The sequence below is a fragment of the Cheilinus undulatus genome, linkage group 1 (assembly GCF_018320785.1).
Source record: "Cheilinus undulatus linkage group 1, ASM1832078v1, whole genome shotgun sequence".
NCBI lineage: Eukaryota > Metazoa > Chordata > Actinopteri > Labriformes > Labridae > Cheilinus > Cheilinus undulatus.
The window spans coordinates 41,333,353-41,359,990 of NC_054865.1; the positions used below are offsets into that span (position 1 = coordinate 41,333,353).

Consider the following 26,638-nt stretch of genomic DNA (forward strand, 5'->3'; position numbering starts at 1 on the left):
TTTATTTTGCAGTGACTGAAAACAAGAGCTGTATGAAGTATTTTGCTGTGTCCTTTCTGTAAATTACATTTTTGCTATCACATTTTCCAATCTGATGGAACAAACCAAACATTTTGATTTAAAAGAAATGCAAACTTGTGGAAGTCCTTTCATGAACGTATCCAGAGGCTGAGACAAAAAATATGTCAAAATCAAGAACTTCACCTGATTTCAAAAGAAAACATAAATTGTTTTTGAGGAATTTTGAAAACGAGTGCACTTTGTATACATGTGATATTAATCTAAATACTGATTGTATAATGTATACAATATAGTATGTTTTTAAAACATCATAGCACCATTGTACCGGGAAACTGAAGTAAATTACAGCGTAAGAGGCATCCTCATTTACTTAGCTTCAGTACACATGTGCAAATGGCTCATTACCTTTCTTACAACTTTCCACAAGAGGCCATGTCAAGCCTCAGGCTCATGCTTTACAGTGTTTGTTCTGTTGTTTACACATTATTATCATGATTTCTTTAGTAAACTTCGAAATCATCAGCATATCATTCAGGTTTGAATGTGCAGGCACCAATATAGTATCTGTTCAATAATAACTTACTTTGACCTCACACTCAGGAAATAAATAGCACTTTTCATGGTTTGAACCAGGCTGAGCTGGCTCTGAAATGCATTCTACTTTCACACCATAGTATTGAACAAACCTCACTTGTTCATGTTTTCAAAGTTCACAAGAGAAAAATATGGACAGCTAGATGAAATTCAAACAGTTCTTCTAAAGTAGAAATAAAAGATCAGTGCAGCTATGTCTGCGCCAACAGCTACTTTTTCTGTAAACTGAAGAAGTCCCTCAACACTGAGCAGAAATATTCTCTAGGCTGCTCTCCCATTCAGCCATCAGTCATTGAAAATAAGCCCTGATGCTGCATCAGTGTCAGACTGTCTGCTACAGAACCAGGATGTCTCCAGAGCAGCGTTCACAGCAGTTAAAGGTGATGTTCTCATAGCGTGTGTACGGATGAAATCTGCCAATGCTCTTCTTATTACTGAGGAAGTTTGAGGTGGGGGAGTCACAGAGTGGAGGGTCTGCCTTGTTTTCTGAACAGGAAATTGGATCCAAAATCTTCAGCACCTGATATAAAAATAAATAGCCCATTAGTTAGCCTGTGGGTTTCAGGGAAAATATTAGACAGTGGTCAGATCTGTTTAACTCTGATTCTGTACCTTTTCAGCCATCTTTTCTGCTGGTGTGCTGCAGAGCTGCTCATCTGTGGCACTGCTGCTCTTCACTGCACTGCTGCTGGTGCTGCTGGTGTTGCCAAGCAGGTGGGAGTTGATGGCATCTGCCAGCTTGTGATTGGCTTTAGTCAACTCTCCTGTGCTGAGGGGCTGAGCACTAGGGTAGTATGTCTGCTGTCTGCCCCACTGCAGAGAGACCAGTAGCTGCTCCAGAGATCTGAAGATTAAAAAAGAAAGGTTAGCACATAGACTCTGTGTCCATCAGCTGTTTTCATATTTACTCTAGGGCTGCTCACCTGTGAGTGAGCACCATATCTCTGGAGAACTCTTCTCTCTCTAACAGCAAGTCCTGGATTGCTCCCTGTGCCTCTCGGGTCTGTCTCTGCAAAGCTGCTCTGGCATTCGTCAACTCTTCTGCCATGACTCTGATGAAACAATGCAAAATAAAGGTTCAGTCACTAAGTTATCTTCAATAAGGGAGGTTTAACTAAATGAAACTTCCATTAAATTTCCATCTTTAGTTGTTTTACATACCTGCTGGCCAGGAACTTGCTCCTCCAGACATCACACTGGATACTCATCCGTTCCAGCTGCTCTGCCGTGTGTGCCAAACTGCGGCCAAGAGCCTCATTCTCCAGAATCAGCTGGTTCTTTTCCCGTGACAGACGCTCAAAGTGGTACTGAAGGTCATCACCAACTGAAGCCACCAGCAGCTTCTTCAACTCACGGTTCACCTGGTACAAGAAAAATAAAAATAGCCAACTTTTGTTTATTTCATACTCACCTATAGTAACTGCATCATAAAGAGTAAACAGACAAAAATATGGTGTTGGTTTGTAAAGTTCACTGAAAAAGACAAGATGCATGATGTAATCAGTTTGACAAGTTGGACTTATCCACCCAGAACAATAAATCTGTTAAACAAGACACAGCCAGATGATCTTGCACAAACAGCATGAACCTGACCTGGTACATCTAATTTCTTACGGAATGTTTTTTTTCTTTTTTTTTTTTTTCCATTGGGGCCCTACCTCTGTTTGTACACGGAGCTGATTGGAGAGGCCCTCTTTGTCCTGCAGGAGCCTGCGTTCAGAGTTTTGCAGTTTCTCTAGCTGTATTTTCCAGTCCTCCACCAGAGGCAGTGGAGGTGAATTCTGCTCCTCAGCCTGTTGCCCAGCTTCCCCTTTCCCCTCAGCTGGTCCAGTGCGACTACTTCTGCTGATGGCAGCACGTGGGACAACAATCCTGACTGCTTCCAGCTCTGTGCAGGCCTCCCGACTCACCTTACCCAGGTGGAGGACCCCAAGGGGCTGTGGTGTAACAGGGGGACCTGAATGATTAGCTTTTGGGCTGTGTTTAGGGCTTGCCACCTTCAGGAGGGGAGCTGCTGCCGGGCTTGGTGGCAATATATCTGTCTTAATCTCCAAGATGGCCGGCGGTTTTTCAGTCTCCATGCCATCACCAGCACCTCGAACAGGCACTCTGGCTGAGTCTGTAAGACAAAAACAAGGCCACGTTTTTACTTTGCACTTCAGTTAATTCTTTGTGATCCAATCATGAGTGATGTTTTTAATGTAGGTGTGACCAAAACTGAGGCTCTACTGAGATTAAAGGACTGTGTAGTTGGTATTAAATCCTGACATGTAGCACTCTGTGAGCTCAGTCATCTAAGATGACTCATCTTTAACATGCAAAATAAAACAACTAACATAAAACCTTTAAAAATGCATGATTACAGCCACCGCAGTGGGTATTAAAAGCTGATCAAAATGGTTTGACTAATAATTTTGTTTTCCCTTTGTTACATCTGAAAGGTCTTATTTTAATCTGATCTATTTTAAACTGACACAGTATTCTTGGACAACTCTTGATGGGGATATTAAATTCAATTAAAACTTTGCTACAGACTTGAGGTTCAGATAAAAAAAAAAAAAAACACCAAAACAAATGAAGGGACAACACAAGACACACGTTTTCATAAAGGCACAATAAAGTTCATAAATTAAATTTGGTATATGAAAAAACTATTAAAGTCAGTGTGTGCTTAAAAGAGGCAAATGTATGTTTACATAATGTAGACATGTCTCTAACTGTACTGTATCTAATGTCAGTGAGGGCCAAAATTATTTCGTTCCCAGTTGAATCAAGTCAGCAGATAAATTTATACACAAGATTTTCTTGATACAGTTTGTAGACTATCAACTCCTGCAGTTAAAAACATCTTACTTGTACTTCACCACATTGGTCTCTTCAGTAATAACCACAGAAAAGCTTTATAGGCTACTTGTAGCCTCTACATATTTGATTTCTTATAGTCTGTCTCTAAGTGTGCGGCATACAAAGATGTACAGTATCTTTCAAACAAAAACATCTTCACAGTATCTGAACAAAAAAATGAAACTAGAATAACATTTGCTTGTGCATAGATCTTGCAGCACTGTCTGTAGATATTATCACCTTTTTTTTCTGTGATAAAATGATTAAGATATTTGACTTGATTACAGACATCAAATCTATTGTTTGACGGTTCAAAAACAGGCCAGTTCGGGAACAGGATGTCTGATCCTCTTTTGTGCAGTGGATCATAAACGATGATCAGAAGAGTAAATAGTCACGTAACCTCTCCAACATAATTTTTTCCAAAACTTCTGACAGGATGCTGGATAAGGATATAGGCCTGTAGCTACCTACACTGCATAGCTTGCCTGCCTTTCTTAAATAAATAGAACCAACAAAACAAACATCAGTGAGTCAGATAATAATCTGTGGATCTAAAGCCAGTAAAGAAGACTGAAAGAAGAGGAACTATCCTTGGACTAGCAAATTTGAGATGTTCAGCAGCAGTTTGGTCCAAAATACTTGTTTTATTATTATAATTTTTTTCTTTTGTCTACTTCTTAATAGCTTCACCAACTTGATTCAAACTGATCCGAACTGAAGCATCACTCTTGACATTTCCTGCTTTATTCATAGTAGTCTGAGGTGTTAATTGGTTCTAGTTTATCAGTTCTGTTCTGCCCTTTGGGACAGACTGCAAGAAAAGATCCTGGGAACAGAGATTATAAGTTCCTTTGCTCTTCTGACTCCGTACAACTGTGTTATTACTACAACTATACAACAATGGATGATACCTCAACATGTGTCAAAGAGGCATTTTTGCAAGAATATGGGAATGATTTACCTTGATATTTTGGCATGATCTTAGGGGTACCTTGGGCAAATCAAGAGTGAAAACCAGTGTGCTATTTCATAACTGCGTGAATAATTGCAGTCAAAATGTCTGACAATCAAGTGATCTGTTCAGTCGATTGTACAGAAGCTATTGAGGTTTGAGCTGAAATAAAACACCATCTAAATCTATCTTATCAGTCTATACAAGCTTACTATGTGGGCTGGGTGGGAAATAAATTGTAAACTTGCTTTGAAAATTGTTCATGTTGAGTAGTTTATTTCAGAGAAATACACAGAAAATTAAGACTTGAACAAGTATTTCTTTAAATTATTAGTCGTTTTGCACGAGGCAAATGTTAACAGATTGTCGTTGTGTTTAACTGGTTTAACAGGTAGCAAATATCAAAACAAACATCTGGCTGAAAACTGATAAAAACAATGCATACCTCTCACAGCAGCCGTCATGGTGGACGTGGTTATTATTGTAGGGTGGACTTGGGTTTAGATGAAACTCATGTGACTCTTCGTCCTGTGACAATAAACAAAGAGAAAACACAAGTCAATAACATTTGTAGAAATCAGTGTTGTTGAAAACGATCTGAAAAAGCCGACAGTCAAAGGTTAGGGTTAAACAGCTGAGGCTCAGATAACGTAACACGATAACGGTGGCTAACTGATAAGCTAATGATGCTAACGCTAGCTATTTGAGTAGCTTTGTCGGAAAGAAAGAGCAAACGAGAAGTTTTACAACCCAAGTTACAGTTACACTGTAAGGCTGACCGAAGGTAGAACATTTCTTAGAACATATTTATATTTCATGAATTTTGTTGTTGTTATAGAACATACCAGGTTTGGAGACCGGACCTTCTCGATAAATTAACTGAAAGAAGCCGCAAGCTGTTTATTTTGTCACCGGACACAGTTGGCGTCTGACGCCTGGAACAAGATATAATTATGCCCTCGGAGACACCTTGTAGGATAAACTTCCTGTCAACTTGCCACGTTGTAACTACAAGCAGAAGCCACTGGAAGTCACTAATATTTACAGTGTAAACACTGGTAGCCCAGAACATCTTTACCCTTTAAATAAAAGATATGTAATTTCACTGTCCCTGTTTTCCTCAAACAGGAGCCTTAGCCACGAAAGCCTAACAGTCCTTGATCGGGGTAAAATGACACCCCCAAGGATCACCTGTTAAAAATACTGTGTTCCGTTCCGCCAAATGATAACCAAAATATATTACGCGCATTTTAATCATTTTTTTTCAACGTCAGAAAAAAAAGAAAAGTAAGATGAAAATGAAACTGAACAATACTTAACTTCCATGAATTCAGTTTTGATTTAAAGCGGAACCTTCCGGCGCCTGCACCTGTTTCTCTACAGACAAAAACACTGTTACGAGAAACGTTGTAAAGTGCCGCTACAGTGCATTTCTTTTGTTTATTGTTTTCCTACCCACGTTCCCCTGATCTGATTGATCAAAATGGTCAAATTAGTCCATTATAGTTTGTTTTGCGATTTTATTTTCTGATATTCACGGTTCTTCCGGTTGTAGTTTTAGACTACAGTTGTGATGGGAGTGCACGGACTTTGGAGGCTACTGGAGAGCACAGGGAAACCCATCAACCCCGAGACTCTGGAGGGAAAGATCCTTGCTGTCGGTATCCTGAATTTGTCGGGATCACAGTCGTTACTTCTCTTTTTAAATAGGATTTCATTAGCATCTTAACTTCATCTGTATGTGTTGATGTGACTGGCTGTCCTCTGTAAAGCTTCAGCATTAACCTTAACCAGACACCCACAGACATCAGTATATGGCTGAACCAGGCAGTAAAGGGGGTGAGGGATCGCGATGGAAACAGTGTGCAAAACGCCCACCTCCTCACCCTCTTTCACCGCATCTGCAAGCTGCTCTTCTTTCGCATCAAGCCAGTGTTTGTGTTTGATGGAGATGCACCGCTGCTGAAGAAACAAACTCTGGTATATCCTGTGCTCCAAAAACAGCTATATGTGTAAATGTTAAAAAGACGAAATAAGTTCCATTATATAGGACGTCTATTATTTTAAATGGCTTTGACCTTATCCTTCCTGCAGGCTCTGAGGAGGCAGAGGAAAGAGGAGCTAAACCAGGAGTCCAAACAGACCAATGAGAAACTCCTCAAGACATTTCTGAAGAGACAAGCTATTAAAGCTGCTCTTGGAGATCGCAGGTAAAAGACAGGTGGAGAGATGGAGAAGCAGTAGTAGCTCAAAACAGTAGCTATTTTGCTTTATCATTCTCCCATTTATCCATTTTATGTCCCACAGCAAGGACCCTCTCCCCAGTCTCTCCAGTGTGAGAAGAGATGAGGTGGACGACATGTACATTTTACCAGCCCTGCCTGAGGCAGAGGAGAAGGATAAAAGCAGGTCAGAAACTTATACATCACTAGTAGTTGTTGATGAAGTGAGGAGGATCTGGTCAGAGTTTCCAACCCGTTCATTTCTAAGCCGTTAGAAAACTTGAACATGTTTGAGTCTTGATGTCAAGCCAAGTTAAAAGTTAGCAATGATGGCTAAACAGCCACTATTATAAAATTGCCCATTGTTGCACTTTAATTTTAGATGGTATAGATTTTTTTTTTCAAATTCAGATTTTTAAATTAAAATTATTTTTAGGTTTGTTTTATTCAATAAAACAAACAAAACAATTTATACCCAACATAAAATCTTCAACTTTGCATGAAAAGGAGCAGACAGTGGAAAAATCTTGTAATGTATGCGCTGTCCTAAAAATATTAATCGACAAATCATATACATACATAAAAAATGAAATAGAATAAACATGCTGCAGGCCAAAACAGCTGCTCAAACCCAGATATCAATTCCGAAGTTAGAATTCATGTTACACTAAGTCACAAAATCAAGATCGTGTCACCCTGACACAAAACAAAGATGATCTTGTTACATACTTCCTCACCATACATGCTTTAATATTTCTTTTAAACATAATGTTTAACTTAGAATCTTTGCTTTCTCTGTCAAGATTTTTCCATGAATTTATTCCTTCCACAGAAACACCACAGTCAATCAGTTTGGTACTGACTCATCTTTTTTATAAGGTCTCTGTTTCTTTTACATTGTGGCGACTTTCTCTTTTTTCAAATCTCTGCTAAATGTTGGCTCCCACTAGTATCTTATGGGCTTTATACTTATTTTGCAGAATACTGTAATCTACTGTTTCATGGAATTTAAGTTTTTTTAAACAAACAAAAAACAGGTTTGATAGATCATTATAGTGACTTCTACTGATATTTTTTTTACTTTTTTGTTTGTTTAAATTAAAAATTGAATGAGTGAATGTTTCCTCTGCACTACCCCTAACTTAAACACAGTAGATCTTTAGTGATCTCACTTATCTCATTAACTCATTTGTAATCTCACTTATAACTTAGTTATACTTTTTAAGGGTTATTAGTAATAGTTGTGAGTTGATATTATTCAGGGTTTGTTATTAAATTGTTATTTCACTTGCATTTATACTATAAGCATTTTAATGTGTTTCATTTTTATAGTTCGGAAGAAGAGGAGGAGGAAAGGGAAGAGTGGGAGGAGACAGCTGATGATTTTCACATGTATCAGGTAAAACATGTCACATACACAAGAGCATCAAAACATACTGCTTTGTAATGATAACTTTAAATAGTTTTTCTTTAGCCAGACGAGACATGAATGGGTCCTTTAGATCACTGAAAAGTCTTATATAGTCTTAAATTACACATTTGAAATTTAAGGCCATAAAAAGTCTTAAAAAGTCTGATTTTTTATCAATGAGAGGTCTTAAAGTTTAGAAGACGCTTTGACTAAGACACATCCTTATCCAATCTTTGTTTTCTATTCAACCTTAAATGATTTTAATCATCTTCCTCAAATTGTTGCATAGATTTTCTCCTTTATTCAGGGAATTCAGTGTTGGATGTTCTAAATTTCCTGGAGTAGGACCCCCAGACCCCTCTCTGATTTGATCTGACTCACTGTGATTTAGTAAACTTGGAACTGTTGTGAAACGCTAGCCCAATTCTGTAACATCTGGGCCACCGGGTTGCCCACATAAAAATCCTTTGAGCCCACCCTTATTTTGAAAGCTCCTTTTTTTACTGATAAAGTGTTATTCTGATTTCTAATTATGGTCTTGTATTGGTTAGCTTTGTAAACCAACCTTTCTTAGAATGTTTGACATGTAAAGACCAGATGCTCGCTGTTTCTTAGGGTGATCTGTACGAAAACCCAAACTCTGTTGACATCAACTCTGAAGAGTTTGCCTGCCTCCCTCCTGAAATGAAACATGAGATACTCAAAGAGATGAAGGAGTTTTCTAAAAGACGCCGGACCATGTACCACAAGCCTCCAGAGGTAGTGATTCTCCTTTTTATACTTACAGGCACATACAAAGAGATAAAATCATCCCTACACTGATCTGCTCCTCCTCCCTTCACTCTTAGCAATCAGGAGACTTCTCTCAGTACCAGCTGGCCGGCCTGCTGCAGAGGAACCAGCTGAATCAGCGTTTGGAGGGAGTGGAGAAGGAGATGAGCCAGCGGAGCACAGGCAGTGCTCCACAGCTCTACAACGAGGACGGGGAGACGCAGAGTCACGACGTAGAGTCACAGCGGCTGGTTTCTGAAGACTATTCCCACTACATCCTTATTAAAGGTGATAGCACCATGATGCTGTGTATTCACTATCCTTCATTTCTTGCTTTAGATTACATTTTAACATATACATTAATCATAATTTTATTGTAACAGTCACTTTGAAAATAAATCATTGTACAAAATGAAAGTTATATTTGAAATAGGGAAAAACTTTATATTCTGGAGTGGAAAGAGCTGTACGGTGTTTGACATAACAGTGTTAAACGAGGGGAAATCATATTTCAGTTTTATAATATTCTCATCACTATTTTACTGTAAGTTTTTCCAGATTGTTCCCAAATCGTAAAATCTGTGTTCTATAATGTCATAGAAGGTTTGAGATTTTTTGAAACTGTCCTTTAACAGGGTTTCTGTGGTAAGGACTACATGTACAAGTACAAACTTGCCTTTGATTTAAAGTTGAAAACTTTGCTCAAATTTCCTGTTTAGGATCCAAAAAAACTGAGATCACTCCTCAGAGCCAGCCTGCAGCTGATCCCTGGTCCGGGAACTCTCTGTCAGGCTACAGAAGACAAGCAACAGGCAGACCGGAGCCTCTATGGCGTCCTGCAGGTGAGGAAGAGGAAACAGTGCAGCCTCCAACCTCAAAGGACTCCAAACCCTCCATCTCTAAATCCTCTCAAGAAGACACATTGCCCCCTTCGCCTCGTACTCTCAAAGCAATCCAGGCCGCAATGAATGACAGCTCAGATGAGGAGAAGGCAGAGCGAGATAAGATGGATGGAAATGTGTCTCCACGTACAATGCTGGCCATCCAACAAGCTCTGGCTGAGGAGGAAGATGCTGGTGCTGAACATGAGACTTCAATCAGCAGCTCTTTCACCAAACTGCAGGCAGATATTCATCGTCCTCTTCCCGCTCCACAAATGGTCATCAGCAGTTCAGACGACGAGCCAGAACCTGACAAAGTGAACTCTTTACCTCCTGAAAAATCAGAATTTAATGGAATCAAAACAGGTCAAAGTTTACGTGAGAAGGATAGTTTGTTTGTCAGCAGTTCAGAAGATGAGATTGAGGAAGTGATCAGTCAGAGAAATAAAGCACTCCGCTTTGCAGCGCTGCAGCAACCTCAGGAGAAGACAGGAGAGGAGACAAAAAAAGGACAGCTAACAGAGGACATGAGAGCAGGTAGTAATGTTCAGACAGAAATGGAGAGAAGACAAAATGGCAATTTGGTTCAACCAGAGGCTGCTGCTGCATCAAATCAGAGCAAACTATTTATCAACCTTTCTGCTCTGATTCATGAGAAACCTCTCAGAGCAGAGACTCAGATTCATCCTGTAGACATGAAGTCAGAAGCCAGTGAGGAGAGTGAATCAGAAGGTACACTGATAATTTGTTTAATATCACACTGATTCATAATTTTCTTAAACTAGGGAGTTACTAATAAAACTGCTTTTTGTCTTTCCCAGAGAGCTTCATTGAGGTGTCAGAGGAAGAATTCAAAGAGGTGGATGAAGATGAATCACTTGTAATGAAGAAAGAAGAAGAATCTCCAGATAAAGCAAATGAAGTTGAGAAAAAGACACAAGACAAACTAGAGGAAGGTTTTATGGAGGCTCAGATTGAACCTAAAAATGCTGCTGATATATCAGAGGATGATGAGGAGAAGAAGAGACAGATGGAAGAGGAAGAGCAGAAGGAGGAAATTCAAGACAAGTCCAGCTCAGCTCCAACCATCAATGAGTGGGAGCACTTTGATGTGGTATGTCCTGTTAAGAGAAGTAAAAGCATTATCTTTAAATGCTACTATTTTAATGGGACAGTTCAACCAAATTACATACTCTATGATCTACACGATTAAAATTAGTTGTAATTTATGACACATGAATGGTAAATAGACTTGAGGTTGCACAGCTCCTTCTAGTCATTTTACCCTCTACCTTTACAAGCCTTCCAGGGCTCGCTGCCAAGAAGCATCCCCACACCACCGTGCTTCACAGTGGGAATGGTGTGTTTGTGGTGATGTGCAGTAGTTGATGTCCACCAAACATAGCTTCTTGTCTGATTGTTGAAAAACACTATTTTGGTCCAATCAGATTAAAGAACCTTCTTCCACCTGACCCTGGAGTCTCCCACATGCCTTTTGGCAAGCTCTGGTGGAGATTTAAATAGTTTCCTTCAACAGTGGCTTTCTTGTTGACACTCTCCCATTAAGCTTTGACGTGTGAAGAACCTGGGCAACAGTTGTTGTTTGCAGAGTCTCTCCCACCGCAGCTGCTGAAGCTTGGAACCCCTTCATAGGTATCTTGGTGGCCTCTCACTTGTCTCCTTCTTTTCTGTACTGTAGGGTGAGCTGGAGGCTATGGAGAGCTCTCTTGAGGTGGAGCAGAGCAGCCTGAGGGAGCTGAAACAGCAGCAGGAGAGGATGGCCAACACCGTCACTGGACAGATGTATCTGGAGAGTCAGGTGAACTGAAAACTTTATCAAATACATACCAAATCACAATCACACTCTCAAACACATCTTTAAGAACATTTGGCCCGTTGTGCCTCTGATCAAGTGTTGTCATTGTGTATTGTATAAAAACACAAATACACATTTACACAACAAGATATGACAATCTAAAGAAGGTGAAGGGCAAACAGTGAGGGTCTATGATGCCCCTGCCAAACATTCCCAGAGTAATGCAATCAGTATCCAGTCACTCACAGTCTTAAATGTCTCCGGCTGTCACCATATTCTCCTTCATAAAATCAACACTTAATGTAAAACCTCATAAGCCCTTCATCTTTATTGCTATTAAAATAAAACTGCTAAGAGAAGAGTTTGTTCCTCTGCTGAATCTAAAAGCATGCAGGCTCGTTCTTGTCTACATAAAAACCTTAGTCATAAAGTCCCTTGTCCTCAACATGTTAAAATGGTTTCAGTATTTTTAAGAGTCTGAAGGAATACCTAAATATAATGATGGTGTTCAAACAGAGATGTGAGCAGGTTAGCTGAGGTGCTGAATGTTGTGTAAAGTAATGACCCTCTATCCCTTCAACCTCAGGAACTGCTCCGGCTCTTCGGCATCCCCTTCCTCGTGGCTCCGATGGAGGCTGAGGCTCAGTGTGCAGTACTCGACCGCACTGACCACACAAACGGCACCATCACCGACGACTCCGACGTGTGGCTGTTTGGAGGAAGACATGTGTACAAGAACTTCTTCAGCCAGAACAAATACGTGGAACACTATCAGTTTAGCGACCTGCAGAACCAACTCGGTCAGTGTAAATATTTGTCCTTTTTATTTAAGAACTTTATTTTCTTGCCCTTTTTACTAACAGTCTGAAGTGATCACAACAAAGTAAACCTCATGGAGATCACACATTCTTTTGCTGTAAATTGGTCTTTATTTTATTTTAGAGATTAAAAAATGAAATTGCAAGCTCCAGATTGCGTCCAGGGAACACTATTTCACAAATGACTATTTTTATGAATTATCATGATTGATAGCATCTACATTGTGAATCTACTGAAACTGAACTGAAAACAAATTCTCCAAATTTAAGACGCCTTTATAGGAGATGCATCCATGCATTTTCTTTACACTGTTTCCCCTTGAAATTTTAGGGATTCACTATATTATCAGCATGTCGGTTTTGGCAGATATTAGCTTAAAAAGTTGAATATCAGCATAAAAAATTCTGCCAATATTTACAGCTGATATATTGTTGTACATAGCAGCACTATAAACTAGAAAAGCACTCGGAGAGTGCAGACCCCCGCCATTAGCCCTGTCTCCCCATAATACAGAATCCTATTAAAAATTCCTAGATCAAGATGGTGATCCGGATCACTCCCAAAATCTAATCAGTTCTTCCTTATGCCATTTTTGACATTTCCTGAAAATTTCATCAAAATCTGTCCATAACTTTTTGAGTGTTGCTAACAAACAAACTAACAAACCCTGCCAATCACATAACTTCCTTGGTGGAGGTAAATATACATCAGTCTTAGATATAGTGGAAAAATGTATAACTGTACTATCTGGTATAGGGGGATGCCTAGGGTGCTACCCTCTCAAGGAGACAGACCATGAACCCTGAACATTTTGAATGAAGCCCCTAAAACAAAATGCCAACTAGACTGTCTATTCCAACCTCTTTCTTGATATATTGAGGAACTGATTCTTTACCAAGGGAAACCAGCATTGTTTTCTGAATGGCATTAAGAAGTCAGTATCTCAGGAGAACCTCCTGCATTTACTCATGGAAAACTTAATTATAGAAAATGTATGAATAGTTGTGCACTTAGCCCTTCAAACGTAGTATTTTACTTTTAAAAATCAGAATTTTCTCATGCCTAATCTTCCTCTTGATAAAGAGGAAAAGTAAAACCACCAAACCAGTATAAAAATCATTTTTATGAAGCCATTTAATTTGATTTTTTCTTTAAATGAAACCCCCAGACATCCCAATTTGAACATATTCATACAGATCTATATTATCGTGTTATTTTGTTGCCTACTGAAATAGAAGCGTGAGGTGTCGACATTGCGTTAGGATAACACATTGCCGCGCTAATCTGATAGGTTTATATTGCACATATCAAAGACAGTTGTTTGTGAATGAGGGTGATCCTAAACTGACTGATGGGCTGTCAGCAGACTGACCACACATTGGGCCATGCAAGAGTTCACATCGTGCTCACTCCCTCTCTCCTTTCATATTTTTATTCGTCTTCCCATCTCTGTTTATTTCTCTGTCAGGCCTGGACAGAACCAAACTGATAAACCTGGCTTATCTACTGGGCAGTGACTACACAGAGGGAGTACCAGGGGTCGGACATGTGACCGGCATGGAGATCCTCAACGAGTTCCCAGGGCCGGGTCTTGAGCCACTCATACAGTTCAGGTGTGTGAAAAACATTTAGCCAATTTCATCTTTCAAATTCAATTCCTCCTCTGTGATTACCTGACTGTCAAATACAAAACATTAATATTTATGAATCATTGGATATCTTTGCTTTGTTTTTGAACGTAAGCTCTTTATATAAGGCACATGTTATTTAAACTTTATGAATTAAGCAATCTAACCAAAACCTGACTTAATATAGAATTGCTGTTTCTTATTGGTAACAAGATACAGTTCTTCAGTGAGTAACGTTTGTAAAAAAGAAAATACCTATGAGGCGCAGATGTCCTAGTATTTAGGTCGCCACCCATGTGCCTAGGTGGCCCAGTTTTAAGTCTGGCTTGTGGCTCCAGGATGTCTCTCCCCTACTCTCTCATCCCTGTTTTCTACTCTATCCACTGTCCTCCAATCTATATAAATGCATAGCAAGGGCAAAAATACATCTTTAAACAATTTATATGAACAACTGATTTTTTTATTACAGAAATGTTGACAAAGGTGAAGCTAGCTGTGAGAACTCTTGTAAAATGTAGAGGAAATTAATTATTCACTGTCTGAATTCACCATGCATCATTGGTTCCTCTTGGAGATTTCCCCCATCAGAGGCACTCTTTGCCATTGATTGGAAATGCTTGTGTTTCCACATTTTGTTGCACTTGCATGTGGATTTTATGCTTTTTTCCCCTCAGAACTGAACTTTGAGGGATTTCTTAACCTTCTGTCTCTAAAATACATGTTTCTTTGGACATATAAATTAAAAATTTTGTATATCTTATAAAAGTTCATTTTTTTCCTGTGATTCAATTCAGAAAGTTAAATTTTCACAGATTCAAAAATCATCTCATGCAAAGTGAAGTATTTCAACTTTGTTCTGATTTTTAGCATTACACCTCACAAAAATCAAAAATCCACTAGCTCAAAATATTAGAGTATTGTGGAAAAGTCTGATGTGTAAAGGTTTCCTGAGCCTTCATTCTGATTCAGTATACACAACCACAATCATGGGGAAGACTGCTGACTTGACAAATGTCCAGCAGACAATCATTGTCATCCTTCACAAGGAGGGTAAGCTACAGAAGGTTGTTGTAGTAAGGACAGGCTGTTCTCAGAGGCTGTATCATAGCATATTCATGAAAAGTTGAAGGGAAAAGTGAGGAGAGAAAAGGTGCACAAGCAACAGAGCTGAGCTCAGCCTTCAGACGATTGTCAAACAAGGCAGATTCAAGAACTTGAGGAACTTCACAAGGAGTGGACTGAGGCTGGAGTCGGTGGATCAATAGACACCATACACAGACAGGTCCAGGAAATGGACCTGTCCTGCTCTTAGTGTCTAGCCACTCCTGAACCAGAAACGTCATCTACGTCTCACTTGGGCTAAGGAGAAAAAGAACTGGACTGTTGCTCAGGAGTCCAAAGTCCTGTTTTCAGATGAAAGTAAATGTTGAATTTAATTTGGAAATGATGGTCTCAGATTCTGGGTGAAGATCAAAGAGGACCAGAATCCAAGGTGCTTGAAGTCCAGTGTTTTTAGTTTCCACAGCCAGTGATGGTTTGGGGTGCCATATCATCTCCTGGTGTTGGTCCACTGTACTTTATCAAGTACAGAGTCCCCACTGTATCTCACAGGAGATATTGATTTCCTTTTTCCAGCAGGACTTGGCACCTGTCCACAGTGAAGCCAAAACTACCAGAAACTGGTTTGCTGACCATTGTATCGCTGTGTTTGATTGGCCAGCCAAGTGGCCTGACCTGAGCCTCATAGTGAATCTGAGGTGTTTTCATGAGGAAGATAAGGGACACCAGACTCAACTATACAGACGAGCTGAAGGCTGCTATCAGAGCAACTTGGGCCTCGTAACACCTCAGCAGTGCCACAGACTGATTGGCTCCATGCATTGTGGCAAAACTGCAGTAATGAATATAAAAAGAGCCCCAACCAAGTACAGAGTGTATAACTGAGTATAATTTTCCTAAAGAACATAGTTGATTTTTAATTTTAGGAGCTGTAATCATCAAGATAAAAAAAATGTATGAGATGAATCTATGATATTTAGAAGTTTCACTTCTTAAATTAAGTCACAGGAAAAAATAACTTTTCCATTATATTCTTTTTGTTTAGATGCACCTGTATAATGTACTGTAAAATAAAATACCTTTTCACATCAGTGGTTTTCATGTTTGTTTTTGCATGATTATAATTCTTTCCTTCTAGTAAATGGTGGTCAGAGGCACAGGAGAAAAAGCGACTGGTGTCTGATCCTCGTGACACAAAAGTTAAGAAGAAGCTGAGGAATCTGAAGCTGCAGCCGGGTTTTCCCAGCCCTGTGGTTGCTCAAGCTTACCTGGAGCCTGCTGTGGATCAGTCAGAAAGCTCCTTCAGCTGGGGACGCCCACAACTTGACATGATCAAAGAATATCCTTTCACTGTGTGTGTTTAAGTATGTTTGTGTGGTGGATTCATGAGATTATGTAGCTTCCTTAATCGGTCTTTTACGTTCTGTCTAAATCGTTTCGGTTGGAGCAGCAGGAGGACAGAGGAGACTCTTCAGCCTGTGATAAAGCAGCTCAACACCCAGCAGGTAACTGAGACAAATCCCAACTAGGGGCTCCAAATATGTGTTCCCAAGGCTTACCTGTGCACTAAATTGTTAATTAATAGGTTGATTTTGTGGTGTATGTTTTATATTTTCAATGACAAATAAGCTGCACATCAACATGAGATGTGCGGTAGTTAAAACTTTAATACCTTATCTCTCTCTCTTTGGGTTCAGACTCAGCTGCGTATCGACTCGTTTTTTCGCATGGAGCAGCAGGAGAAACAGGCCATCCGCAGCCAGCGTCTCCGCCGAGCCGTCACCTGCATGAAGAGGAAGGAGAGAGATGGAGGAGAGGAAGAGGAGGAGGACAGCGAAGAGGAGACACCATCACCATCCAAATCTAAGAAAGGAAGGACACCAAGCGAGAGTCCAGTGAAAGGACGAGAGAGGGGAGAGGAGAGGATGCCTGCAGCCGGAGCAGGAGGAGGGTTTCTGGGATCAGAATCCTTTGTTGAGCCTCCTGTCATGTCTCAGAGGGAGTCGAGCAGCAGCCAGGAGTCCATCTCTGTTAAAGCCTCTCAGTGTAGTAAAACTTCACTACAGAGGAGCAGCAGCAGCCAGGAGTCCATCTCTGTTAGATCCTCTCAGAGTAGTAAAACTCCACTACAGAGGAGTAAGAGGAGCAGCAGCTCCAGTGAGGACAGCGATGATGGTGGAGATAAAGTAACCATGGTAACAGCCCGATCAGTGTTCAAAAGCAGCCGAGGAGGGAAAAATTCCCGGGGTAGAGGAAGTGCAAGGGGAAAAGGAAGGGGGAGGAAGACAGGAGGAAAAAACTGAACTTCATCAAAAACTGACCAAAGACTCTACCAAACCTGCCACACTGTCTGATAATTTCTGTGATATTATATTTGATATTTAAACATGGGTGATGTGAATGAATCATGAAGTCATTATCAGGGATGAATTGAGCCTTTTTGTATTGTATAAAACATGTTCTGTACTAATGTGACCGACGATATCTGTAGAAGAATGAGAATTTTTTTCATTAAATATTTCACTTATTTAAAGTTTTCTATGGTAGACGTCTGTTTTACTCAGACTTACTCATATGTTGTGTTGAGAGGATAAGTGTTGATCTAGACCAGTGTTTCTCAGTTATTTGGCCTTCAGGACTCACCACTGTCTCTTTATGAGAAATTATGACCGCCATCCTTAAAAATTTTTAACAACTCAAATTTATTGAACAACAAATGTCACAGTTTGGACCCTCAATGGAGCATCATGACTGAACAAAGAGATGAGACAGAAGAAACTTGTTCAGAAAGAACATCATTAATGGAGGATATGCATGCATACATTTTTCTCATTTTTTCAAGGACAGCATAGAAGTTTGTTGATTTCACCATGATTTTTTAAATTATCTTGGAAAAACTAGCTTTGTTATTTGGAGAAAAGAAGATAAATAGGTTGATGTCTTGAGAAAAATAAACTCTTGTTATCACAGGGAAACTTAAAAAATGTATGGATGCACTGTATGTCCACCTCAGGCTTCCGTCAGTCAAAGTTTTTGCCATATGTATTTTTCCTGGCACAAATTTGTTACCCACTTTTGGTCCTGACTCACTGTTCAGTGAGTTTCATCCTTTAAACCTCTTTAAGGTTACATACAAACTCCTTCCTATGTGAAGCATACACTCATTATTTGCTAAATTTTCCTATAATAATGAGCAGTTTTCATCCTTTTGTTGCAAAACCAAAAAACAAACACAAATATAGATTCAACTTGAATCATTACTGTGAAAAGCAGTAATAGCATGTCGTTGTTTGGCCTGTTGTTTTTCTCTCTAGATTGCCAGAAATGTAAGAAAAGAAAACAAGCTTTGTCCGTTTGATACAATGAGATTAATCAATCAAACTCTTAAGAAAATATACTACAATGATTCATCACAAAAAAGGCGTTGTTATCTTTAGATAGTAATATATAATTTACTGGAAAAACCACTGGAAATGACTTATTACAAAGAAATGGGCCAAATATGATGTGACACATTTTTGTTCTGTATTTCTCTTGCAGACTGAATAAGATTGCCCCCCAGGATTTTCCTTTTTTTTTTTGGCCACATTCATTTTATCCACTGCCTTTAAAAGCCTTCTGGGGCCTGCTGCCAAGAAGCATCCCCACAGTATGATGCTGCCACCACCGTGCTTCACAGTGGAGATGGTGTGTTTGTGGTGATGTGCAGTGTTTGGAATCTGCTAAACATAGCGTCTTTTCTGATGGCCAGAAAACACCAGTTTGGTCTCATCAGACCAAAGAACTTTCTTCCACTTGATCATGAAGTCTCCCACATGCCTTTCAGTGAACTGTATTCAAGATTTCTAAGGTAGAAGTATGTTTGACTCAGACTTAATCATGGGTTGTATTGAGAGGATACGTTTTTTATGACAGTGGCTTTCTTGTTGACTGTCTCCCATTAAGCTTTGACTGGTGAAGAACCTGGTCAACAGTTTGCAGAGTCCCCCCCATCTCAGCTGCTGAAGCTTGTCATTCCTTCAGAGCAGTCATAGGTGTCTTGGTGGCCTCTCTCACTGTTCTCCTTCTTGCATGGTCACTCAGTCTGTGAGGACGGCCTGATCTAGGCTCATTTACACATGTGCCATATTTCTTCCATTTCGTGATGATGGATTTAACTGAATTTGGAGGGATTTTCAGTGTCTTGGAAATGTTTTGGTTCCATCTCCTGATTCATGCTTTTCAATAACCTTTTCTCGGGGTTGCTTGAAGTGTTCTTTTATCCTTAATGGTAGCCAGGAATTCTAATTTACCAGTGACTGGACCTTCCAGACACAGGTGTCTGTATAGTACAATCACTTGAGACACATTCACTGTACTCAGGTGATCCCCTTTTCACTAATTGTGAGACTACTAGCACCAGTTGGCTGGACATTGAGCAAAAAATATATTGAAAATGAGGGATTTATAAAAATCAATGAAAGGGTAAAACATCAGTGGGAGTGAATACTTCCTACGGGCACCGTATGGCTGTATGGGTTTTAGGGCTTTGGCACCTTATGCTCTTTATAAAAACACAAAAAAATATATTTCTACATTCACAGCTGATGCTTCTATCACTCACACCTCAGTCTATTTTAACCTGTTGGTTAAATTTATGTAATATAATTCTTCATCTTCACTCCTCGGCACCAGTTCAGCAGAGCAACACAGCACCTGTTGCTGTCCGTCGGTTTTACTGCATCAGAGAGAGAAGTCCAAGCATGCCCAGAAAGAACAAGACATGCAGGGTGGAGCTGAGGCTCATGGTGGTGGCGGAGGGGTGTTTGGACAAGAAATTCGTAACTACTATATTTGTGTGTAATTTAAAACCATAGAAGGTGACGACTGGAGTCCTGCAGGAGATTTTGACCCAAATCTAGAGGACCAGAAAACAGGATTTGAGTGCTGAAGATTTAGTCCTTCGGGGTGTTCTCGCCCTCCTTCTTGGACTCCTTCAGACATGGAGTCTTCACAGACCAAGGCCAATGAGGACACCAAAGAAGGTGAGAATTAAGAGTTATATATGACAGAAAAACTAAAGATCTGTTTATTTTCAATTATGCTGCAAAAATGAACAAAAAAGTAACAATTGCTTAAACATGTATGCTTATTTAAATCCCTCAAAACCCTCTGACTATGACTCTAAAGTCAAAGCTTAGAAATATAGTCTCTGCAAACTTTTTAGTCTCTGCTTGTCAGTATCAGTGAACTTCAAGTCTACAGATCAAACTCTGGAGCACTCTCTGACCCCCTCAACTTTTGCATTGTTGCTGTGCGGGGCTCCCCTGACCTTTTCTCCAAACCAGCTTTACATAACTGAAGTTGTGTGTCAGGAGCCTCAGCACTGAAGCATAGCTGGGGATAGACACACACTGGCACAGTACAACAAACAGATTAGAGGGGTTTGATGAGCTACATGTTGCTCATTTAGAGCAGAGAATCCACTTGAAAGGTGATACGAAGGAAAACAGCACGATGACTCATGTGTATGATTAAATGCTGGAGATTATCAGTGACGTGTTTATGAGATGTGCAGAAATAGACAAATTAATAAATACAACAAACTCATGTTGCACAGTAGCCCAGCTGTCTTATCATGCTGGTTGATGAGAGATTTTTTTATGGCTCATTATAAAAGTGCAGCTGTTTGGATTTATTAAAGGATCATCTGACCCAAATAACCTGAAAGCATGTGTTTCTGTGTTAGGAATATTCTGTGTAAACGTTTGGCTTTTACTTCAATCAAACCTAACTTTATGTTTCAATGTCTGTTAATTAAGAAATCCTATAATACCTACTATGAACTGCTTCATTGGCAATGTTGCTGAAACTACTCTTACTTTTAAGAATTTTACAGTCTAGTATGGTGTGTTCGGGAACATCGTTTTCCTTTTGTAAACCCAGTTTTATTGGGTTTGTCAAAGTGCATTTTTGCATAGTCAGCCAGTGTTAACTCTTTATCACCAAGATATAGAGGAGCGAGTAGAACAGCAGTTTCTTTAAGTCAAATTTTTAAGTAAATGTTGGTCATAAAAACACAGAAAAAACAGTATTTGGATTTGAACTGAGGTCATTTATGGTAATTTATTGGGGGGTGATAACTCAAGAAAATGAATGAAAACAGTTATTTTTCCAAGATAAAGACATGCATATATTGAGATGCTGGAAAACAGAGTAAAATATAATTAATGTCCTCTTGAGGCTTTTGCACATTTATTGACCAAAATCAGTCTTTAGCTTTTGCACTGAAATGTTTTTGACCCCATGTTTCTTTGTGTGCCTGTGCAGGAGCTGCTGCAGATGCAGAACTAGCCAAAGCCATAATGACTCGATGTTTCCGTCCCTCTGTGATCGGCGTGGAGGCCTGGGAGGGATACATGTTTTCTGATCAGCAGATCAAGATCAAAGAGTCGACAGACGTCTATGGAGCTGTGCTCTGGCCCTCGGTACACCCAAAACCTCTCTAATGTCATCTGAATATTTATCTATAGTTTTTTTAATGGTCCCTACTAGCCACTGTTGAAGTCTTGTGTCTTCTCCTCTAACAGGCGCCAGTGTTATGTCATTTCTTAGAGACCAATCAAGACAAATACAACCTGACAGACAAGAATGTGATTGAACTTGGGGCTGGAACTGGACTGGTCACCATTGTAGCCAGTCTGTTAGGTACAGAAATAAATCATTCAACTATTACATTTTCTATTTTGGACTTAATTTGACTTTCTGACCTTTTTCTCTCTGTTGCTGTTTGTATGTCATCCTCTTAAACTTTTCTGCATCCTCTTTGTCTCTCTGTACAGGAGCTAAGGTGACTTCCACTGACCTACCTGATGTGTTGGGGAACCTCCAGTATAATGTGATGCGCAACACCAAGGACAGATGTAAATACATCCCGTTGGTAAGTTTATTCAGATAATTGAAGAAAGGGCCAACAAGAGAAATGAAATCAAACGTTTTGAGATAACTGATGGAAATTCTGTGTTTGATACTGAATAAATCATTTGTGAATGATGTTTTTAAGGTAACAGAGCTGATCTGGGGTCAGGAAGTGGAGCAGCGTTTCCCTCGAGCCACACACCGTTTCGACTACATCCTGGCAGCAGACGTGGTGTACGCCCACCCGTACCTGGATGAGCTGATGGAAACTTTTGACCACTTGTGTCAGGAAAACACACAGATCCTGTGGGCCATGCGGTTTCGTCTAGACCCAGAGAACAGCTTTGTGGACCGTTTTCAGCAGCGCTTCCACCTGGAGGAACTTTACAACCTCCCTAGTCTGAGCATCAAACTGTACCGAGCCTGGAGGAGGGACACCAGGGCTCAGCAGGACCAAAGAGAGGCTGCAGCCTGAACTGATACACTGAGAGAGAGTGTGAATTGAAGCCATCTTACCCAGTGGTGAAGTGGTGCCTGGAAAGGGGCTGTGCTCATAATGTAGACCAACATTTTAATGAACATCCAGCTAAGGCTAACTTTTGTTTCACCTAGAAATTAGTTTTCAGTGTTTGAACATTCTCACCTAACTTCTGCTGCTTCAGGCAGTAAAGATCACTGTGAAATTAACAAAGTGCATCAGATTTTATGATTGCCTATTGGCCCTCAGACAATTATAAAATGATGCATTGTGAGTGAGCTATTTCATATCCCTCAACAGGGTTGGGGGTAAAGCATCAAAAACAGATGAACCAGCATACTCTGATTACTTTTGTTTCCCTTTGCCATCCAAGAAGAGGGGATTTAGAAGTGGATAAACTCTACAGTGAATGAAAAATTGATGTAAATACTCCATAAAATGACATATGCTCATGCACTACACCACCACTGGTCATACTTGATGGGATTGTTTTAATTATTTTCATTTTTAATGTTTTTATTGATTCTGTGTACAAATTCTTCAATTAGATTAATGAAAATAAAAATCTAAATTAAAATAAGTTTTTACTTTTAAATTTTCTACACTTTTGTAGGTACTTACCACAATATTTTAATTTGAAAAATAGCAATAATGCAACATTTTACAACACACACAAACTACGAATTAAAACTGAATAACTCCCAAAAGTTTTCTTTCAGAACCCTTGCTTCAAATTACATTTTTTATTTACTTAAATAAAATAGATAATCTAGGTATCTGGAAAAGTTTTCTTTCATTTTGGCATATAAGTACTGGGAATTAAATTTTGGACGATAACAAGCATGTTACTGTCTTTATTATTGTTTTTAACTGTTTGTCCTTCATCTGCAGAGCCCCAGGTCTTGCTTGATTACACTGTTTGCATCCAAAGCACTGAAAATATTCACAAACCAATGAAATTTGTGATGAATTTACTTATAATTTTCCCAAAAAGTACACAGCAAATGTACATTGGCAAAATGAGTCAGGGACTTGAAAAATAAGAATCCATTGAAAGTTTATTGCCACCCACTAAGAAAGAATTGGGAAATTTCAAAACAAAATGTTTAATATGACTTCTTTATCAAGAAGTTACAACAAAATTTGAGAAAAATTTCCCTTTTTTTCCTCTCAAAAACAATACATTATATCATCTCAGAATTCTCAGGGTCAGGGACATTTAGAATAATTGTACTAAAACAGCCTCGTCACAAAAATACTAATTTTTCACAACAAAAAGAAAAAAGAAAAAAGAAAGAAAGAAAGAAAGAGAGATGGCCGCATTATCAAGGTGTTCCAGGCTAATTTGGGCAGGTTTTTCTTTTTTCTTAAATATGCTCCATCAGTACTGAAATGAATGACCTTTTTACTGTCAAATATCATTTAACTAAGGAAGTAAAGGTCAGAGAATATTATTTGATATTTGAACTTTTACTCTCCCTTTTCTCATAATAAACTTTCCACAAGATGAACTTTTCTGGAATTCTTTTACTATTGTGTCAAATGGATACTATTTATCTATTATTATGATTTTCAGTATACAAATCTTTTTTTACTTCTCATTAAGTATTGCATATTTTATTTTGTAGTATTGAATTTTTAAAACAGTTTGTTAAATATGAGTCTCATTTATTCTGTTACAGAGCTCTAAACACTTTTACCCTGAATCCCTGTTAACAGGCATAACATTTTTCAAGCGGTGGATGCCTGACTGGAGTTTTACAAATGACAGCTCACTTGACTGCAGTGTGTCGCAGCATTATTCCTCCTTACTCCAACCCAATGAAGACCATGTACACTTATCATTCAGCATAACATTAAACATCTAAAGAGCTAAATATTAGTTAAGGAGCCAGGGAAAAGAGAGGGTGAATTTTTGCCCCAAATTTAGCAGGTAGAAAGTATATCCCTGGCATTTAGCTAAAACTTTACATCTCCATTGTTCATGATTTTTTCCCCATAAATCAGTCCTATTGGTCTTTACATCTGTCAGTGGGTTGTTTCAAATATCAAACCCATGAAAAAGATGATGACAATGGCCATTCTGTATGTAATAATTTGAAAAATACAACTATTTTTTCCTTAATGCTTAGTCCCAGATTTTTCTGTGTGGGAAAGTGCGCTAACCTTGCAAAGCAGATGGACACGCCCGTTTCTTTGTTTTTCACTGGTGAATCCATCTTGCAAAGCTCCCATCTGAACCATTTGGGCCCGGTTAGAAAGTGACAGGACCAATCAGCGACGAGGGGCAGTACTTTCAGGCACAGCAGAGTCATGAGGTAAACAAGCAGCAGCAAGAGCTGGTGCAATTATGGAGGAGGAGCTTAGCCATGGATGCTGCTAAAGCGCCAGTTTTATCAGGACTTGATGACATTTCTTTGTTAAAAAAGAACAAAGAACAGCAGAGTTTCTTTTCAAAAACACCAAAAGTGGAGTACTTATATGTCTATTGTCGCCATGTTATTCCTCAGTAGCTGCGCACGCGCAGCTCGATAGCAGCTACGTCATGTTTTGTTGCTCTGATTGGCCTGTAGAGACGTGACAGACAGAACGTTCATTCAATAAAACTCGAAGTTTTTGTCAAATCCTCTGCCTTTTCCCAAACGTTTCCTATTGAAGCTTTCCCAGATGGATGTGTGAAACAAATCCAGCTGGCATGTCAGGTTACAAGTGCGCCAGGTGCCTGGAAAAGTGCAGCCATTCCCGTTCTCTTGAGCACATCAGACACATGGTCCTGCCAACGAAACCCAGAAATGCACTGAAGAGAAGCTGTCACAAGAGTCCAGCTGGCCCTTCTGGTTATCAGTCAGTGTCCAGGCCTCACAAGAGTAGTAAGACCACGAGGACCAAGGAAGGAAAGACTCTGGCTTTCATCAGCATGCTCAGAACCGGGAACACAACACTGTCTTGCTCCATCCAAGTCTGCAGTAAATCTCAGCCTTGCAGTTAGTGGATCAGTGAACTACACTGCCAAGGTAGGTGAGCTGTTCCACAACATCCACACTCAACATTCAGACACAGATTACTGTCTCCCTCTGCAAAGATCACAGCATCATCAGCAAAGTCCGGATCAGTGATCTGGCTAAAGGACACTCCAGAGTTCACTGCCCCTGTTACCCACCCCATCATCCAGTCCATACAGGTACCAAAGAATGTAGGGGGCTAAAACAACTATCAAAGAAAAGAGAAAGGGCTGTACATCAAACAGAAAACACCAGAGATACAAAGAAAATTTGCTGCGAACACAAGGAATGATGAACTGACACAGAAGGGCAGGAGCACACGGACTAAATACACACAAGGATAATAAGGCACAAAATAACACAGGAAGCACTAAAGCTAAACTTTGAAATACTATTAAGAAACACACAAGGAAAACAGGAACACACAGAGGGTTTAATGACAAAATCGTATGAGGAAACACTCTGGCTAAATGTGAGAATGTATTACAAAAACACACCCAACAAAGGAAACACAAGGAACCAAAATCAAAATTGTGTTCATGTTCTTACCGAATCAGCACTAGATCCAGATCCAATCCAGGGTCAAACAGTTTCAAAAAATGTGCAAACTTTTTAGATTTTTTCATCAAATAAGACATCCTTGGATAGTATTTTACTTGCAAAGCCTGATAAGGAGATCAAATCGGAGCGTGCATTGGTACTGGGCAGTATTTGCAGCTTCGGTAACATGAACACTCGTCGTCTCACACAATGATGCAGGCTGTGGAAACCCACCAGTAAGCTGGAATATTTTGGACAGACCAAGCAAGGGTGGCATGTTTTAATGTGACCTATTAAATCTGATATCCAACTCGGGATTCCATATTCCTTCCTCTTATTTCCTGTCTTTTTGCCCGTGTGACTGATATGAGCTGTCCAGCTTTAACCTAGGAGCTGGATTAAGGAGGAACATAGAGGTAGTTATAAAAGGTGATGGCAATGAAACAGCATTGTCAAGACAAACAAATAGTCGACAACTGTTCATCCCCAGTGAAATGCAGTTTATCTTCCAACAGTCTCTTATAACAAATAACCTTTCACTGAGGGACAGATGCTGCCTGTCATGGAGCTTTAAAACTCTTATCTTTGATCCAAACAGGGCTGCACATCAACACAATGACCTCATGCCGCACACTCGCCATGAACTCATCGAAACGTCCCGAGGTGCTGGATGGAGTTCAAGTTTTGGGATGTTAAGTGG

The 26,638-nt window shown here is 39.6% G+C and overlaps 3 protein-coding genes across 3 annotated transcripts; 2 read left to right on the plus strand and 1 right to left on the minus strand.

The window, feature by feature from the left end:
- Positions 1 to 3: 3 nt before the first annotated feature.
- Positions 4 to 5,376, minus strand: blzf1 (basic leucine zipper nuclear factor 1). Its single transcript, XM_041790190.1, has 7 exons — positions 5,260 to 5,376; positions 4,860 to 4,942; positions 2,274 to 2,734; positions 1,777 to 1,976; positions 1,539 to 1,667; positions 1,228 to 1,459; positions 4 to 1,135 (listed from the first exon to the last, which is right to left on the minus strand). The coding sequence occupies exons 2-7, from the start codon at positions 4,876 to 4,878 to the stop codon at positions 950 to 952; spliced, it is 1,227 nt and encodes a 408-aa protein (XP_041646124.1). The 5' UTR covers positions 4,879 to 4,942; positions 5,260 to 5,376; the 3' UTR covers positions 4 to 949.
- Positions 5,377 to 5,807: 431 nt separating this feature from the next.
- Positions 5,808 to 17,822, plus strand: ercc5 (excision repair cross-complementation group 5). Its single transcript, XM_041783124.1, has 15 exons — positions 5,808 to 6,075; positions 6,219 to 6,394; positions 6,509 to 6,624; positions 6,722 to 6,823; positions 7,969 to 8,035; positions 8,663 to 8,806; positions 8,896 to 9,106; positions 9,538 to 10,431; positions 10,521 to 10,813; positions 11,399 to 11,518; positions 12,102 to 12,315; positions 13,803 to 13,947; positions 16,160 to 16,360; positions 16,442 to 16,526; positions 16,719 to 17,822. Exons 1-15 carry the CDS (start codon positions 5,988 to 5,990, stop codon positions 17,322 to 17,324), a joined length of 3,462 nt encoding a protein of 1,153 aa, XP_041639058.1. The 5' UTR covers positions 5,808 to 5,987; the 3' UTR covers positions 17,325 to 17,822.
- Positions 17,823 to 19,777: 1,955 nt separating this feature from the next.
- On the plus strand, positions 19,778 to 23,907 carry mettl21e (methyltransferase like 21e). The gene is made up of 5 exons (XM_041791010.1): positions 19,778 to 20,045; positions 21,331 to 21,488; positions 21,591 to 21,708; positions 21,843 to 21,940; positions 22,064 to 23,907. Exons 1-5 carry the CDS (start codon positions 20,003 to 20,005, stop codon positions 22,391 to 22,393), a joined length of 747 nt encoding a protein of 248 aa, XP_041646944.1. The 5' UTR covers positions 19,778 to 20,002; the 3' UTR covers positions 22,394 to 23,907.
- Positions 23,908 to 26,638: the final 2,731 nt, after the last annotated feature.